This window comes from Mercenaria mercenaria, chromosome 9 (assembly GCF_021730395.1).
Source record: "Mercenaria mercenaria strain notata chromosome 9, MADL_Memer_1, whole genome shotgun sequence".
NCBI lineage: Eukaryota > Metazoa > Mollusca > Bivalvia > Venerida > Veneridae > Mercenaria > Mercenaria mercenaria.
Window position 1 is genome coordinate 79480808 of NC_069369.1, and position 19919 is coordinate 79500726.

The 19919-nt window shown below is 34.0% G+C and overlaps 1 protein-coding gene across 1 annotated transcript; it reads right to left on the reverse strand.

Annotated features, from left to right (window-relative positions):
* Nucleotides 1–1223: 1223 nt before the first annotated feature.
* LOC123547554 (uncharacterized) lies at nt 1224–19566 on the reverse strand. The gene is made up of 6 exons (XM_045334744.2): nt 19154–19566; nt 8616–8737; nt 7557–8241; nt 5937–6182; nt 5258–5515; nt 1224–3484 (listed from the first exon to the last, which is right to left on the reverse strand). The coding sequence occupies exons 1-6, from the start codon at nt 19344–19346 to the stop codon at nt 3114–3116; spliced, it is 1875 nt and encodes a 624-aa protein (XP_045190679.2). The 5' UTR covers nt 19347–19566; the 3' UTR covers nt 1224–3113.
* Between the last annotated feature and the right edge of the window lie 353 nt (nt 19567–19919).

A 19919-nucleotide genomic window follows, 5' to 3' on the forward strand; every position in this document is an offset into this window, starting at 1 on the left:
CGACCGGAACATGAAGATGATATCGGAATCTCTTATTGGGAGTAAAACTTTCTATGAAGTTTCGATGAAACCCAAAGAGTAGTTGCTATAAATTACTTCGGACAGAAAATTGTACTATAGTATACACAGGTTTACTTCTCAAAAGTAACTCCAGTGAAAAATCATCTGACTGAAACTTGAAGATTATATGCGCAATTCCTTTTGAGTGTAAAGCTTTCTATGCAGTTTAACCGAATTCTAGCCAAGGGTTGCTGAAGAATATTTCGGACAAGAAATGGTGCTATGGTATACTATAATGCTGAATAATCAAAGGAAAAATAATTTGACCGGAAAATGAAAATGATATGAATATCGCCAAAGCTTCCTAGGAATAAAACTGAGGAATGCTGCTGACAAGAAATGGTTCTATAGTGCTGATGATGAAACATCAAGGGCAATTACATTGAAAAACCATCCGACTGGCACACGAAGAGAATATGTGCATCACCTCTTTTGGGTTAAGCTTCCTATTGACAGCTGAGAAATACTCCAGACAGCAAATGCGGGATAGACAGACTGACAGAAGAACGAACGAATGTACGAAGCGACTAAATGCCTCCTCCTTTTGGGAGCATAAAAAGTATTGTGACACGACAGTCGTTCCGATATGTACATGTTCACTTAATGTTGGTGTAAACCAACTTTGATTTGAATTCGCGGAAAGTGTATGAGAAGTTGTGTACACAAGGATTTAATTGTACTAAAATGAAGTACTAAAAGACCATAAATAAAAGAAATCGAATATGGAAATCTTCCTTATGCTCATGGTTTTTACCAAGAATCTTTTGAAATGGGAGGGGGAACTGTAGAAAGAGGCGAGTACAAAAAGTACAAATGTACTTTCTTTAAGTCTAAACACAGGCAAAACTCAAAACTGGACATGAAAGTCCCGTTAATATGCGTATGTTCACTTAATTCTCACGGTGTATATCAAGTTTAAGGAAATCCATACATAGCTGAAATATTGCAGAAAGTCAAAAAGGGGATATAACTCACAAAAAAGTAATTCCATCAATAAACTCCGAATTTCTTCTTCAGATACATTATGTAAACTATTCTAACTTTAATCTGAATTTTTATAGAAACTGCAGAAGTATACAAGGTACAAATGTAGTTGTTAGTATTGTGAAGTCAAGAGGGGCATGATTCTAGACATAAGAATATGACCATGAAAGTTTCAACTTTATGAGCATGTCCTGTTCATGAAGAAGACGTATTCAAAGTTTAAACTGAATTTGATGGAAACTGTAGAAGGTATTGAGTACGCAATTCAATGATAATTGATAAATGTTGATCATAATATACGGTTTCATTATCAATCTAGGCGGACTGCACATATTTTGTTAAAATAGAAAAAAAACTGTTAATATGCTTTGCCGTATGTTTGTGTACATCAAAGTAGCAGTAATGTTCACCTGTGTCCGGTTGTATGCAGTAAAAAATAGATATACAGGTAAAGTCATTGTTCATTCATGCCGCCATGCGTAACAGTATCTGTATACATCAATATGTTCTGTACTTTAGTATATCTGTATACTGTTCAACAAAAATCAGTGTTATAATAAATGGTCAATATTTATTGACCCCAACTATATTAATTGACAATTGGGTCTTGAGTAATAGGCGTTGGGCTTTTTATCTTCATTAGCTCGGTCTCCGAATGGAGTGACTAATATGTTCCTAGGTTTTACCGGGATTCTTTTGACCGATTTGATGAATCGATCTATATCTGACATCTGACCGATAATTTCAAGAACAAGTTGTCTGACTTTGCTATTAGTCGACCTCTTTTCACCTTTGTTTGTGACATTCAAGTCATCACCGTTCTCCTATGACAATTGATCATTGGTAACATCGAGTTTCCCTTGTATAGAATCTAATGTTAGACAATCCCTTTTCGGGAACACCTCTGATTCGCAGACAGCTCCTATGGCAATATAGCTCAGCGTTTTCAGCTTTCTGTTTTTCTTTTTTTTTTTTATTTTTTTTTTTATTATTATTATTTTATTATTATTATTTTCTGTTCAAGCTGATCTACACGTGCTTGTAACACTAAGTTCAGTGTCTAAGTTCAGTGTCATCAATATGTGTAGATAGTTCTCTTTCCATATTTAACGATATTGGAGTTTCAGACGCGAAACAGTCTAAGTAGTTCATACTGATTATATTGTTAGTGTGTTATTTACTGGTTTCAATCTTTTTATGCTCAGTATAGTTGAAAAAATATTTCAGGCAGGGGAGGTCTCTATTTACATTTTTCACGATTTTCACATGGTAAATTCAATCAGGAGAAAATTATCTTCAAAACAGACAGTACAGTAGAAGTAGTTTTGATGGAACAAGTCAATACTTGACAGAAATATCACTTTATTTCACAGTTCTTACATTACAGAGACTTCCTTAGCAATAATTACTCCATATTTCGGATTTTCTTGTTGTTTACATAAAACTGACTGCTGTCATGACTGGAACATTCAATTTGAACCTTTTTAGCCGCATGTAATTCTCCTATATCGGTATGCTAACCAGGTTTACATCTATTTACTAACAAGAAATGTATCCATAGGGCACGGTGCAGACACATAATATATAGACACAGGCGCATGAACGCACGCACAAATACATACAGGGGCATCCCTGTATGCACAACTACAAAAAGGGGCATAAGTTCATGAAAATGGTAGTACGAGTTATGAACCTATGTCAATCATTCGGCACTACTATATTATATAACTGTAGAAATTAGCATATGCTGTATAATGGCTATATATTAATTTGTTTTATTTGGATTTTAAACTACACTGACGACAGAGTTTATGCCATACGGGTATTTTCCATCTTAAAGCAGTACAGGAGAACCCCGCGAGTCCTCGACCTTCTGAAAGCCGGCTGGATAACTTCCAAACATTACGACCAGAGCTGGGACCAAACCTAAATAGATTAGGGGCAACAGCGATCTTAATCACCTCAGTTACAGATCAAATTCGCATTACCAGATCATATGCTAGCTGAAGGACATACCACTTTAAATACTATGCTTACCCTTACTTTAAAGGAGGCCATAATAAGCAAGTTTATTGGTTATTCAATTTATAGAAAAAAAAGAAAAATTGGGGATTTTCTAAAACTAAACACAATATAGATTTACCATGTTTGTCTTTAAATGTGATATAGAGAACATCCTCTTCCTCTTCATCACTTTGGACGTTATCAATATCGCCGCCTCCAGAACGTTTTGTGTTTTCAAAGTATAACTCCACCGTATCTCTCGATACGGACTTGTCCACTCCTTTCACTTTAATTGTTCCTGAAGTCTCCGGTTTATCTTCTACCGTTTCTTCTGGTTTGTCTGACCTTTTTGACTTATTGTTTGGAGTATGAAGCTTTACTGTAAGTGTTTCTTTATTTACAACATGATTCCCCCTTTCTTCCACCCTCTTTGCAACTAGATATTAAAAATGAAGAAAAAAATTAGTTGTGGTGATGCAGCTCTATGTTTTGTAGAGAAACACCTAAAAGAACAATGAAAGCATCTGTTTGGAAATACAAGAAATGCTGGAATGTTCCTCCACTATCAGAGCTTGGAAGCCACCATATGACTTATAATAATGTGTCGGTATGACGTTAACAGTTTCATCCGCTCAAAGCTAGTGAGTTATTATCTCAAACAGAAATGACGCAGAAAAACGGAATCCAAATGTATATATAAAAACGAAATACGGTTTCAATCGAATAAAAGCAAGTGTTGTTCCTTGTTAACAACTATAATTTATAAAGCAGTTCCGGTGGATAGGACCCTTTAACTGCAGGTACTTTATTTATTTAGTTTCTTTAACGTCACTGAAAAAGGGTAATGTCAAATGGCGACTTTCCAGTTATGATGGTGGAGGAAGATACCAGGTGGCCACGCGGGTTATTACAGGCAAGCGCGGAAACCTGGGACGAAGAACCGGCCTTCCGTAAGCTATCTGGATGGATTCCTTAAATGAAAGAATTCTACACTCTAAGCAAGGTTTTGAACTCACATTGGTGAGAAACAATTGATTCGAAGTGAGCGATCCTAACGACTAGGTCATGCAAGCTTGTGTAGGCAGTCGAACAAAGTAAAGGATTGCGACCTCTAACACCCTTTAATCTTTTTTTATTACTATGTTTCTTCTGAAAACATACGTATATAAGTACTGCACAGTATTAGAGCTGTTTTTGTCATGTTTAGCAGTATGAAAATAAATAAGCAGTAGTATTGTCGTTTAGGACAACATATATACAACGTTATATCAACTAGCTTGCTGCCGGAGGGGACGAGTGGAATGAAACATGATCATTTTGTATAGATATGGTCCTAGAGACAAATCAATCACAGTAATAATAATCCAAACTTGCATTTATCCATACACCTGTATGACACAAATTAAAATAAACAACGAAGTAAATGTATGGTTAAAAACTTAATGATAAGTCATTTCATTGTAATTTTAATTTTTATGGTAAATGCTGAAGTCCTTTTTCTTGTTTTTGCATATGGTATGCGATATGGAACAAATAATATTAAATTTAAATTTCAGCATAAATAGTTGATCTGAATTCAAACATTATGCACTTGATAACTTTTTTTTAATTGAAATCAGTTATTCTCACAGTAATACCGTTATAATTGGGGATATCATTTTATAAATGACGTGATAGGTAGGAGCGGCCACGTGGAAACTAAATAAGAAGTCTTACAAAATCTTAAACAACATACTTCAAAATAATCAAAGTAGTTTACTAAAGTTTTCATCTGTCCAATATTGTTTTTATTTTGCATAATTTTGTGTAAGTTTGATTTTCTCTGATCTCTAAATCATATTTAAAGCAAAGTATAGTAAAACGTAATTTCGTGCGTTTATTTATTTTTTACAGTATATAAATAAAACAGGAATGTTGAAATATTGACTCCATTTCCACCCCATACTTGGAATTGTATTTTCTAGTATTTTGGGATCATGGAGTCCATTCAATGTCAGTTCGCGTGCGAGGTTTTGCGCTTTTCATTACCACTCATGAACGGACTCCTTCAAACCGTGTCTAACTATTAGTTTGCTTGGTTACATTCTATGCTTCGAAAGGACGTTGTAGATTCTATTTGCTACTATCTAATTTGTAGAAGCCTCACAAAGCATTGGCTCTCCAATGTATGTCATAATCATATTACAAGACGATACATTTAAAACTATACCTTCTTCACGTTCAAATGATATTAGGGCCATTTTCATTCCAGAGTCGAATTTGCAGTCAACTATGTCGTCACCACCTGAACGTTTTTCACTCTCGAAGTACATTTCCAAAGTCTCAAGTTGCTCTTGGCACACAACACTGCAAGGACCAGTTACTTCAATAGTACACAGCGGAACAGGTGGTTCTGGCTTGTATATGCTCACTTCTACTTCCTGTCCCATCATTATCAATGGACATTTACCAAGGACAATATTGACAGCTGCAAATGTTGAAAATATATATTTAAACAATCATCTGTCCCTAGACAATTTTGTCTGACTACCAGAGGCTTTAGCCTTCTCATGCTATACATTCTACACCATTTTGATTTGAACTTTGACCTTCAATAAAATAATTTAATTTATATATAGCAAACTGTTATACATAGCAAACTGTTTTCAGTCTCGAAGTGTCTGTGACCTATGACAAACTGACCCCAAGCACAATAGGGATTACTTACCCACCACAGACAATCATCATATTAAGTGTAGGCCGAAGCGTTATCAAACGCTTTCAGCCTCTAAGACAGTTTCGAACCTACATTGGACCTACTTATCTAGCAAAAACAAAAGAGGTCATCTACATGGAATTATTAATAACTTACAGTCAATATATGGATTAAGGAATCCTAAATAATTTACCTTCTAGTTCCTCAAACTCTACAACAGCAGTAGCATTATCTTCGTCAATGTCAACATTCAATACGGTGCCACCCCCATATTTCTTTTTGTTCTCGAAGAACATTTCCAAATATTCGTCATGAGCAGTTGCAGGCAGGTTGCTGACCACAATTTTTGTTGATTTCTCTCCAGCACCTTGCATTTCTGGTTCCTCTGGTCTTTTATATGCTGGTTCCTCATGCACAGTTTCATGCGGTCGCTTATCTTCTGATGTGAAAAAAAACATTGCCAAATGTTAATGCTATTCCACTGTCTTTTAAAAAGTTAGAATAAAAAAGTGGAAAAAACGCATATCAAAAGTTCACTCAATGCATTAGTGAAGTTTGAATGAATGTAAATGTAATTAAGCAACCTAGATACAATTTTAACTCTGCACTACATTAAGTATAAACGGGCCTAATAACTCATTTCTAAACTGTCTAAAATATGTCGCTCAGAAAAGCACTTCAAAAAGGTAATGAGTGTAAACATACATGTATCTAAATCAAAGGACATTTAACTCTGAAATATATACCAACGTCATGCATATCTACACCTCATGGTTATTATGTGTAAGTAGTTTCACTGGAATTGCTTTAAAAGTGTGGAATACAGACAACAATTATTTTGCAATCGACGTACTGACCGACTGTAAAATAATTCTAATGTACTCCATAAAACTTCAGAAATGACTTTTAAAGCAAATGTTTCCAGGCGGACAGTATATAAAATATTGTTACAATAACTCACTATAACCCTTTGGCTACTGGTCAGCTAAATTTATGATAACTATGTTTAAATTACAGGGTGAGATAAATGAGACCGGGCTTCCAACCCGAGGCCTCGAATACCGTTCCGATGCACTACCGGCCGAGGTATCCGTACCTACACATGCCCATCCCGTTTTAAGAATGAAGTTCTATACCATGACATCTTAATGCTTTGCCTTGTTTGATCTAATAAAAGCATAATCATAAGCACTACATAAAAGGCGAGTTGCAAAATTTAAACCGTATGTTTATAATGGCAGTTGGTTATCATATACAGCGTGTCCTGACTAACTGCCTGCACGTGTCTGACAACGCCTCGAAATGTTTGTTTCTGTGTTAGTTTTTTAGTTTAACGCCGTTTTACAACAGTATTTTAGTCATGTAACGACGGGCAGTTACCCTAAGTTAGCTAACTAGTGTTCCTGGATTCTGTACCAGTACAAACCTGTTCTCCGCAAGTAACTGCCGAATTCACCACATGAATTATAAGAGGTGGAGGACGAATGATTTCAGACACAATGTCTTTTATCAAATCGTCACGGAGAACATAAGGCCCGCCCGGGGATCGAACTCGCAACCCCGCTATCCGTAGACCAACGCTCTCCTTACTGTGCTAAGCGGACGGGCGTCTCGAAATGAACCAGAGATGTAGGATTAACATTAAATTCTGTCAAAATATCAGAGAACATCTGATTCTCTAAAAGATAAAACTTGCGACCTCTAAACTCGTTTTCCATACTGACCTTATTTTGCATGATACATGCATTTAGTATAAAATGTTATTTACCAGACATTTCTGTCGGTAGCTTGACCTAAGTAGAATATACTTGACCTTTGAACTCTTTATCATTGTAAGGTGGAGATGGTCTAGGAGGCTGCTGACGATGAGGTTCACTTACTGCTTCTACTTGCTGGTGCGCCATACCAAGGAATCCTTGTCCATGGACTGGGAGCATCTGACCTGTTTTAGCACAAATATACATAGGCTGAAATGGTACATTTTGTCCTAGAATATCCTGTTGATCAGAATCGACATTCGGTGGCATTCGAGGCATTCCCCAGACAGGAAAGTTATCAGGTGGGAACTGTCCGAGACCCCGATAAGGAAATCGTAATCCCATTTGTCCAAATGGAAAATTCTGATTTTGACCTGTTTGCTGGGAACCCAAACTGTTACCATGGTCATGCCCCGAGAATCCTGTTGGAGAACGCCCATATCCTTTATTATCTTGACCTTGTGCATGTCCATACGCTGGCATCTGATGATGCATACCACCTCGATTCATGTTCTGATCACCACCTCCATGCATGTGACTTGGTATGTTTTGATAAAATCCTGACATAGCACCATGGACTCCTGGAGGCCATGCATACTGTGGTATTTGTTGTTGGTATATTCCCGCAGGTTCTTGTTGCTCTGGTCTACTGCGAGGTAGTTCTGGTCCTGTATCTGCCTGCTGGTGTCTTTGCTTAGAACCAACAAGGGTAGGAGTTTGATTATTATCTGGCTCTGGTATCTGTCAATGACAGTAAATATTATACATATAATAGTATTACTAGCCTCAAATATTAGTTTTACTTTTGAATAAATTTCAGAAGTACCCGCTCATGAACATGAAAGAGATCTACACCTGCATCAACTACATAATTATATTTAAACCCTTAATTTGAGTGTAAGCTGGTGACTTCAATGCCTCGGCCAGAGAGGCCCTCAGTAGAGGGTGTCATTTGAAGTATTGTATGTGACGGAAATTGGATGGTACCAAGATCAAATATAATACATATTTATTTCGCCTGATCTGAAACTGTGAAGTCTTAAACATTGATAGACGCATTCTATTTACATTCTAATCAAACTGATTTCAACACTCTACTATGGAGTTTCGATTACCTCAAAATTTTTCCATCGGTCCGGAAGTTCACAAACTATTGCTTTCTGATATTTCAACAGGACAGACCTGTTTTCTATGCAGATTTCTTCCTCACTCACATCTTTACACATATGATCTACATCTGTTAAAAATAAGAAAACACCATAGTTCAAATCAAAATACTAGAATTAATTGTTATTATATACAGTCAGACTTAAAAGATCGAGTGCTACTCTGACTTTAAAGTACTGAAGGAAGACATTTGTAAAATTTAAAAAAATTATGTCCGTAGAGAAAGGTTCCAGAGAATGTCCTGAAAAGGTACGATTTCTGCACTCATAGGTGGAAGAGGGTAGATGTTTATTACCAACTTACCCAGATGTAAATAACAATTTCTTGATCCCTGTGTACCATCATAAAAGACAGTACCCTAGTACAATCAATAAAATAGCTCAATTCAGTTCTGATAAAGTGGAACTGCAGTGGTCAAATAAGCCGGAATGCAATTCAAAAAGCGCTGGCGGAAAAAGAATTTGAATATTTTGTTTATTTGTTCATTTGGATTTGGATTTTGTATCATTTTAATTTTAATATTTTCTATCTTATAACGTCCATTGAGAGCCAGACGGGCTTATCAGCATATGGATAAAGAACGTTGATGAGCCCGTGTGGCTCTCAGTGGACGACTGATTATTATTATTAAATTTTATGGATAATATCATTCATTGCTTTAAGACTGATTACAAATGGTTGTCGCTTTATCTATTGCAAGATTTGATCAGTTGCTTGAGTATTCAACAATAATAGAAGTGTACATGTTTGCTTATTTTACCTTCAACATTCATTTTTGTATTACATGATACTAATTTTAATGTGTATTGTAACTGATATGATGACAGGTTTTATTTATAGGACCACTGCTTGAATGCAAAGCAAAATAAAAAAGAAAGTTTGTGCCGAAGCTTGGATGTAAGACGTAATAGTTTAACTAAAAATCCGATATAAGCACGGTGTTTTTATTTGCATCTATTCCTTAACTAGAATGATTTATACACTGATAAAGCATGTCCACGGGCAACAGCTGTTTGCATAACAAGGAATATTAGTACATATGCATTTTCATCAAGGATTATTATTTCTTAAGAGATTGAAACTGCAGCTTTAACGACTTTACTCGCTCCTCGAAAAATCACAGTCTGTGACAACAGAGGGGCTCTCATCAACCTTAAAGTTTTATTCTAGAATATAAAAGATATTCTAAAACTTCGTCTGACAAATCTGTGACTCTGAATTTAACTGACAACAAAATACTCGAACTAAGTAAATGACCTCAAAGTTCATGCAAAGTCATTTATCAATATATAAGTAAATTTAATTTTCGGCCTTTAAACAGATGTACTTAATTTACATTTCTTTTTAGAATTTATTTCAAAAGATGGAGGTCATATTGATATAAGGATCTAATTGAATTGTTTTCAAAAAAAGCAAGAACAGAACAACTAATTTACAATCTGTTTTTATAGAGATTCTTCTCTAAAGACAAACTCTTACTTTTCAATTTAAAAAATTCAAAAAATTAAATGTGCCTAAAATAGCAAGATCTATAAGTTTTCATTTGACTGGAACTTTGACCGACATTCACAGAATTGATAAAAAATGTAAATTTATACCCAAATGTTGGTTTGCATTAAACAGATTATTTGATTGCAGAAAAAAGTAGCAATGTAATATAAAACATCAATCTTTAAAAGGTAGCATTAATTACAAACTTATTTCCACATTAAACTGCCTGGGTTTGCAAAGTTTGTGTTTGAACAAACAGTTAAAAGAATACCAGAACATTACTTAACGGCTTAGCAGGCACATTTTGCACACATGTGAAAATGAAAGGCACATACATGTGTATCACTTGACTGTTAAAGTTTGTTACTTTACATTGCATTTGCAACATCGTGCGAGTGTACAAACTTTACGTAACTACAGTAGGTAAAACATTGACAAATGTTTACATTTATTTTTTTACAAAGTGCATTCTTATTTAAAGGGGGACAACTCATTTAGAATATTTTAAGTATCCAACTCTGTGGGACAGACTAGTAAAACATATATTGGTCATATAAGTTGTGTGTCAAGATGCCGTTCATTCGCTAAAAAAATTGTTGTTTTGTGATATTCTGCTAAACCTTAAACCCAACAAAATAAATAAATTTTATTTTACAATATTGTTACCTGGTGAAGAAATCTACACGAAATGCCTAAAAATGCAATAACGTTAATTATCTTAGTTAAACCCAACAAAATAAATAAATTCTATTTTACAATATTGTTACTTGCTGGAGAAATCTACATGAAATGCCCAAAAATGCAAAAGCATTAATTATCTTAGTCATCTTGGGCTTGTCTTTATATGTCTAGATTGTAAATTTGTTGTATAAATGTACGCATTTATTCAATGCTACAATTTATACATATTATTGTGTTTACAAGTCTGTAATACCTCACCACTTGAAATATTTCTGCATCACTTTAATGGCAGACTATAATTGTAAAGACCGGTTTGTACAGCCCTTGACAGGATGTTTAATATTTATTCAATTATTTTTCATTGTAACTTGATGTTCGATTTTTAACTGGTTATTTGGTTGGATATGTTACTAATAATGCCCGTAATAGACATGCATAACTTAATAATTGTGCAGTGCATTGTCTATACAAAGATGGACTTTATGCCGTTCATATGGAATTTATTTGCATTTTGCCTGGGTTGTAAAACTTTGTTTTAAAACTAACACTTACAACTATACCTGATGATCCATATAATATCTTATGTTTGTTATTTTGCCTGTGGCATCCATATGTAACTTGTGTTTTACTTGAAAGATCCCCCTATTTGTTATATTTCTGTAACATTTCCATTACAAAGTAAAACTATGTTAAAAAGTAAATCACACTAATCAAGTTTACCACATTGTCAAAGGAAATTGACAGATCAAAAGGAAACAAGACATCCAGTACTTAAACATCAACCCTAAATGATGATAACTGACTGCCAGTCACTATGGACAAGGTTATAACACTTACTTTTTCATTTCATTCAATTAAAGTGGTAACATTTCATCGGTACTTCTGCTAAGAAATCCAAAATAAAGAAAGCAAATGCAAAAAGTTCTTCAATTCTTCAATTTAAAAAAAAATATATTATCGAAGAAAACATCCGTTATCATTACATATAAAATGAGCCTGTGTTGTTACTTTAATGATACCTTCTGTCAAAAACAGGTTATGTATAAGATACATTCCACAACAATAGATGTTCTCAAACAGATCCAGTATTCAATTTTTGAAAAGAGATGATATAGTTATATTTTCACGTATTTAAGAGCACCTTAACAATTCGTGTGTATGTTCACCAGGGTTGGCAAAAAGACGGGAAATACTCGTATTTCCCGGGACGGCGGGAAATACTGGCAATTCCCGGGAAATACTGGTATTTCCCGGGAAATACTGGGGAATACTCTTCAGGCCTTACATTCGTTGTAAATTTGACCCAAAAATTTTATCATACTAACTTCAGACAAGATTACACTCCTTTCAAATAGTCCAATTATACACTCCAAAATACAGGGGAGGTGTTACTGCTAATTGGTGGATTATTGGCAGATTCTATAATGATACAGAATATACAGTATAGCCCCAAGCACTATATTTAACTATCCTACTGCACATGTTTGTTGCAAATAAAGTAACAATACTTTGCTGTAAAATAATTCCCACCATTGTGATTTCACAAAACAGTGAAAGAAATTCATCAGTCAAACCTCTGAGCATTTATTCACTTTCTCAAAATACATGTAACTGCTTTTTATTTTTCAAAAGTACTTCATTGCACCCTAAGTATAAAGGGAGAAAGCTACTTCCAGTACATGTGAATAAAGCCCAGGATGTTGTACTTCAGCTGAACCCAAACCTTCTACCAGATCTGTTGAACTACATGACCCAAAGCTCAGAGATACCACAAGCTCTACTCCATGAAGCCACTATCAACAACACAAAGCCAGTAGTGTGGTGGCGTGCTGTGGAACGATCACAAACTGTGTGTCTGGAACTTTGTGAACTAGCAAAAAAACTTCTGGTTATGCCAGCTAGCTCTGGTGGCATTGAGAGAGTGTTTTCTAATTTTGCTGTCATTCAAACAAAACTTAGAAATAGACTTGGAGTGAAAAAAGCAGCAAAACTGGTGTTTTGCTTCCGCATGTTAAGGTCCAAAGAGGAATTGGACTGGTGATGAAGGAACTTTCATGGTCACAAGGGGTCTGACAGTGGAATATAATATGATTTTTGCCATAGTGTATGTGTGCATGCAAATGCTAGTTATTTAACAGATATTTTGTGGGGTTTTTTGTCAAAATAAACTGTTTTTTGCTGAAAATTTGAGTATTTCCCAGTATTTCCCACTTTTGCAATTTTTAGGAGTATTTCCCGGTACGGGAATTACCGGGAATTACCACCGGTAATTACCGCACCGGTAAATACCATGCCAACCCTGATGTTCACATGTACTTGGGACTGAAATTTGCATTGATGTGCTATAAATTAAAATTCATTGCATCTGAACATAGGGGGTGTACACTAGCAGGACTGTTGCCTGACACATGTGTATGTGTGTGAGTGTGTGTTTGCGTGTGCGTGTGCGTGTTAGGCTGCTAACATGTGTGTTAACGTAGCTTGCATTTATTTGTATACTATTAGGTCATTTTACATTGTTCTGTACAATACTGAGATATATTTGGACGAGTACCCAGCTGAGAAATCTACATTGGACGAGCCGCTAGGCGAGTCCAATATGGTTTTCCCAGCTGGGTACGAGTCCAAATATATCTCGTATTGTACAGTGCAATGTTAAGTAACTTTTTTATTCTAGATCTATTTTATTTTAGTTTAAAATGATTCACTAAATGTTGTATTTCTGCCTCTAGCTTGACCTACGAGTGCAAATATATATTATACAGACGCATAATCAAACTCTGTACATAAAGCCCCTACTTCACCAGATTTATATTCGGAACATTTCAGGCTGAACACCACTAAATCCAGCTGTTCTTTCTTTCATATGAAATCCACTTACTTCATAACGGTTTTTCGGCATTTTCTAGCATATCAGATTTTCAGAGAGTTATATTCCCATAAAGACTAGATCACTACTTTAGAAAAAAACAAAACGAAAAGGCGGTGTTAACTCTTATATAAGATAACTACAGTTCGTTAAATACAACCCGCTGAATTTACTACTTTTCGCTTCTTTCAATTTCTCTTTTTGAGACATTAAATTCTTACGCCGCCATTTTTACCTAGCATGAGATACGAGCATGCCGATTTCAATAAAATGCAAAGTGATACATACTGAAACGCGGTAGGGTAAAAGTAAAACGGAAAATATACAGGTGTTTTTTTAATAGGCCTTTTTACAGAGAGCTATTTCCTTAGCAACGGGAGATAATTTTCGCGCATGCGCACTCTCCGTAGTGCAAAAAGACATGACCACACAATATAAACAAGGAAATTCATTGATTCAAGCATCAAAGACGCCGCCAAGTGTTGTGTCCGAAGTATACTTTTTGCAATATGAGAAATCACCTAATTATTAGTGTTGTTAGTCCGGCTGGTTACAAATTAACAACATTGGCACATAATACAATATATGTTAAAAGCATGAAAAACAAGCATGATAGAAAAGTATTACCATGCAATACAAATCCTCTACCTGCAATGACACCGACTTTGCGAGTAGGTGGTCCCTTTACATACAAAACTAAAGTAATTATTTCACCAACTAAGGTCAGCACCTGTGAAAAGTTCTTATATACAGGAGTATGTGTATGAAGTTTCACAGAAATGCAGTTTGTTTGGAAATGAGGAAATGTTGAAAGATAATTATTTCAAAGTTGTGGTTCACAGAAACCATTATTTTTATTATCATATAATGTAATAAGTGTTTTCTATTCACTGATGAAATTTCATGGTCCTTAGTCACCTACATTATAGATTTCAGAATACAATTTCCGTTGCCAAAACAACCAAACATTTTGTCCAAGAAAAGAATGATATAACATGAATAATCTCTAAATTGCCCCTAGTCACAAAGCAAAAATCTTTCTTATATACTTTTGGAATATCATAGAATTGATTTTTTTTTACCAACGGTAAACTTGATTCAAATCTAAAATAACAAGAAATTTAGCAAGCATAATAATCCTCTGCCAAAGTGTAGAAAATGTTTTAATAAAAATCTTTTTTTTAAGTTAGACAGGAATGGACAGATACAAAAACAAACTATCTATAAAAGTAAAAAAAGAAACAAGTAACAAGATATAATACAACCAGAGCAGCTGACTAGTCATATAAAATTAATGAAAATATTAATTCAACAAGGAAATCTATTTGAAAATCACTGATGCTTTGATAAGTTATGGTCCAATGGCTTTAGATATTTCGATCAAACCACATTTTAAAGAAGTATTAACTTGTCACTGACAAATTCATCCAAATGATGGCCATTTATTGCACACCTTAGTTGACAGTGAATATCTGTAAACAATAAGTATATGACACATAAGCAAAAAAAAAAAGTCAAAGGTTAGAATCAAGATGAGTTTAAAAATATTTAGAAATATTCTGACCTGTTTACATGTGGTCACAATTGGGAAACTCTATGCTTCAAAGTTAAGGTAACCATAACAATTATATAAATATACAACTGTAAAATGAATCTGCAAAAATGTGCGCATTCTGACATTACATCACTGTAATCAAAAAAGAAAATAAGACAAAAGATTAAAAATAAGTTAACATATATATGCTTATTGATTCCTTTATTTAATTTGTTAATACGTTTTTTCAAGGAATTTTATGCAGGCAAAGTGTAATTTTCCGTATTTTTATTTTTTAATATTCTCTTCGAAGTTTACTGAAAGGTTATTGTAAAATGCATGAACGCTCCCTTGTCCGCAATTCACGCGTTGCAGTATGGTATATCTGCGGTGTGTTCTATTTATAGAAAATTAGATAGGTAAGTAGGTCATGCTAAGGTCAGAAATAGAAAACTTGACTTACAGAGTAACCTCCCTTATCAATAAATCGGATCAACATTTTGACGAAATTGTAAATAAAAAAATATTTTCTGCTCTACAAATAAGGAGAGGAAAGACAGATAACATTGTTTTATATCACATAATAAGTTGCATTACGTACATTTCTTATGTTTTCTTTTTGCCATTTTTTTGTTTATTCACTAAAATCTATCGTGCAATATCGAGGGTCCTTTTACAAACTATTCACTGTGTTCAGTTTATCATTCCGAAACTATTCATTACCATCTTTACAGGGTCCAAAATAAAAGTGTATCCCATATACTCGACACCGCCTCCTGGCGGCGTCGAATTACGTTTAAGTCATATTGCATTTCATGCTATTGGATCAATAATTATTTTGTTTTATATAGTAAATATCCACTGCAAGACAAGGGAAACTATATGTAGATCTTTGCAAACCCGCAGCTCATAACTTTAACTAAGGAAGTTCAAAATAAAATGTTCAATTAACAAAATTCAGCCTTATTCTGTATCCATCTATATCCAAATCAATTTATTCCGTGTTCAAAAAATGATAATCATCTTAAAATTGTTATTTTCTATTTCTATCGATTCTTTGAATTTGAAGATTTTTTATTTTATTTGGCAATATCAAAGTTAGTGGTTCGGATGGATGGTGAATGCAGCGGTCAGATTTAATAGAGAGGGCGGCGGTTAGCGGGGAGAGGTGTTCTTTATCTGTTGTTAAACGATGTTCCTATATTCTTTGCGGAATTCAAGTTTATCGTAATTTGCTATTAATTTACTGGTAATGAGTGCGCACGATACATTTTCGATATGAAAATGATCCAGCATCTAAACATAAGAGATAAAAAATAAAATAAAAATTAATATTAGGTATTTCCCTTCAGTATGTAGTTATAGTCCTTGATTTGATTATATCTTACGAATTTAGATTTTTTATAACTACACTTCCATCGTTATAAAAAGGAAATGTCCATTAAAGTTCCAAAGCATATTCTGTTAGATTTTAAAGTACTAGATATCATGTGAAGTGTTTAGTTTTGATTCACAAAACAGCTCCGCCACGTGATATATTAGTCAGAGTGCGTTCTTATTATGACATTGATAACCGAAAGCATTAGAGGCCATCTTATATGCTTCAGTAACTTTTTTGATCCGCTCTAATTAGGGGACACCATCAAAATTAAGTAAGGGTCTTGATTACCTAGGTGACGTATGTTTTACCATCTCATTTGCAAAATAGTTACGTAATAATTTCCGGTATATTACCTAACCGCGGTCCCTAAGTATGTAAATCTCGGAGAAAAATATGTACAACAACTATTTGAAGTTGTGGAAAAAATACTTAAAATAGATAAAATGAAAGAAAATACCGGATATGACATTTCTAAATGTAGGGAACAAGTTTTATATTTGTGATGTGATGAAATAGACTGGAAATGTTTGTTCTTTTCTGACGAAAGTAAGTATAAAGCTGGCTTTTCAGGTAAGATATAATTAATAACATACATGTCTTTAATCAAAGCATACTGTATAATAAATTACTTGACTGAAATCTTTTTAGTTGCAAAACAATTCGTAATATAATGATAATTTTATGTAGGTTTTCTTCCCGTTGAGCGTTCTTATGACACACGTAATGAGCGCATACTCGTTAAAATCAAAACATCCGTCAAATAGCGCAGCAACCAATAGTTTGTGTTAAAAGGTCTATATGGTTATACATATGTATATTATACGGTCAAGTGCTGCAAACAAACGTTCACGATTGGATAAATAAAATAGATACAGAATAATATATGCTATTGTGGTTTCAATGTTTAGTCTTAAGATATGAATTTAATTCAATTCCGAATATTTATATAATATACCTTAACTGCTGTTTTCTGTATTTAAAATACGGTATAGCATAAGACCTGATGTGTTTATACAGATGAAATAAAATGTTCAAGGTGAACATAAAATTTGTATGGGATACAATATAAACCAAGATAACAAGTTTGAATGTACATTCGGATTTGCGTATACAAGTAGAATGAAGATATCATATTGGATTGTATATATACATACTACACAGTACTACACAGATCAAAATGTGTGTAATGTACTTCAGTTATGAATAACATATCGGGGTGTAGCTGTAATACGATATGCAATTGTAATTCAGTGAGCTCATCTGAATGTTTATTACACATTTGTGATACAGCTATGATGTATGTAGTATGTGCAATTCAGTTCAGATAACATATCGAGGTGTTTGTTATTTGAAATATGTTATGGTTTTTATAACATCTCAAAAATACCAGATTTTTTGTTATTATGACAAGTCAAGTCAAGTCAAATACTTCTTTATTTATGTTTCTTTTGTTACTGTTATTACCATGTATAAATCCCGCACGATAACACAAACGTTAATATGTTTGATAATTATGATTTTTTTTCATTAAAACGTTTCAATAAGGAAATACTTTTTGTATAACAGTATGCACTTAACTTCTATCGTTGTTATAAACTTTTTGAGTTCAACGATGCATAAGAACCGTGACAATCAAACAATAATATAAACATGCTGTCGTTTAAATTATCGTGCTGGAGAAGTATTGATCATAACCCGTAATCTTTCTTTAACGAGCTACTTTTAGTATTTATAAACACGGGTGTTTGTAAATATTCTATTGTTTATCACTAGTAATATATTTGTTTTCATTGGTTGGACAGCATGGTGGTTTTTGTTGTCCAACTGTGTCATTTCTCTGAAAACATGTAAATTACTAAACAGAAATTTGATCTTTCTGATTTATTATTTTATTTGATCGCATGTTTATACAATAAATCCATGTTACTAAAACAAATAAGTCTGGTATCCCCAAACATTGTCAAACAACTGTATGTTATATGTTCCGTTCAGTAGAAAGATCTACTCAGTAGACTTACCCCTATCAACTGACATATTTGGTGTCACACAAATTAACGAAAAAGGAACTTGTAATGGACCATATATAAATGACCTTTATTAATCAATTTTAAGGTGTGATTTTGAGACCAAGTGGAATGTAATTCAATTTCAGCAATTTTTATACTGAATCTGTAAATATTCGGGACAGGCACATGACATTAAATTGCCACTTCCTTGTAGATGTACAGATGGATTTAGATATCACACTTTCTTAGACCTGATATATGAAATGTATATGACAGAAATAGTGATTCCCTAAATGATAACCATCCAAATACACACAGAAGCAATAATAATTGTGTAAAAACAAATAATTAGAATTTCTGAAAAATCCGATGTTTTTTTTTCTTGAAAATTACACCATTCAGTTTTCCGAAAATAAAAATCTAGGCCAAAACGAAAGTAGACTTTTTTGAACTAAACAAAGAATAGATCTACACATTTTTTCAGGCACAATTTATTCAAATGTATTCAATAAAGTACGTGTTACCTTCTGCTGACGAACATAAAAGCACTATTCTCGTAAAAGGCCTACTTTCGATTCCGCAGACTTGGTCCAAATCCAGTATCCGCCCATATTTAAAATGTCTTTGTACATGACTGCATACGATGTCTCTGGTTAATTCAGTAGGAACTTGGCAAACAGCTAAACACCTTTCACTAATCGTCTCTAAGGATGACATTTTATCAACTCTAAACGTTGCTTCTTAGTCCTTAGTAACTCATACCACTTTATAAATACGTTCACTTTAATTGATATTTCACATATTTTCCATGTCATGTCGAAAAAAAACATTGATTAGTAAAAACGTAAAATGTCAGAATATTGAATGTTGAACGGCAAATGTCAACTTTTTCCACGTCTTATTATGATTACTTCTCAGCTCTGCATAGGCTTAACAATTCAATGGCGTATGTGAACTAAGGGGGAGTAATCGGAAAATTTGTTAACATATTCGGAATCTATGTGAAATTGGATTTTACTATGGTCTATAACTTTCTTTTTGTGTACCTCTTTTCCTAACAGATAAGAGTTCTGCTGTCTTTTGGAAGTTTTCACCTTAAGAGCAGACTGTTGTGCACAAATATGGTATTGTTTGGATCTGGGTATTTATCCTTTTTGGATAGTAACACTATTCATAAGATTTGATAAGTTTCTTGTGATCAAATTTGTGTTCAGATTCTGAGTAAAAGCAACTGTATGAGTGTCAGACGAGTTACATGTTATTTTGAAGTGTTTAGCCAACCTCATGAAT

Bases quoted from the DNA above. Each gene is read 5' to 3' on its own strand.
- LOC123547554 (XM_045334744.2), bottom strand. From the start codon at position 19,346: ATGTCATCCTTAGAGACGATTAGTGAAAGGTGTTTAGCTGTTTGCCAA. The intron at 5,516-5,936 runs GTAAATTATTTA...CAACATTTGCAG, and splicing joins AGAGTTTGAGGAACTAGAAG to CTGTCAATATTGTCCTTGGT. The intron at 3,485-5,257 runs GTATAGTTTTAA...TTTAATATCTAG, and splicing joins ATCATTTGAACGTGAAGAAG to TTGCAAAGAGGGTGGAAGAA.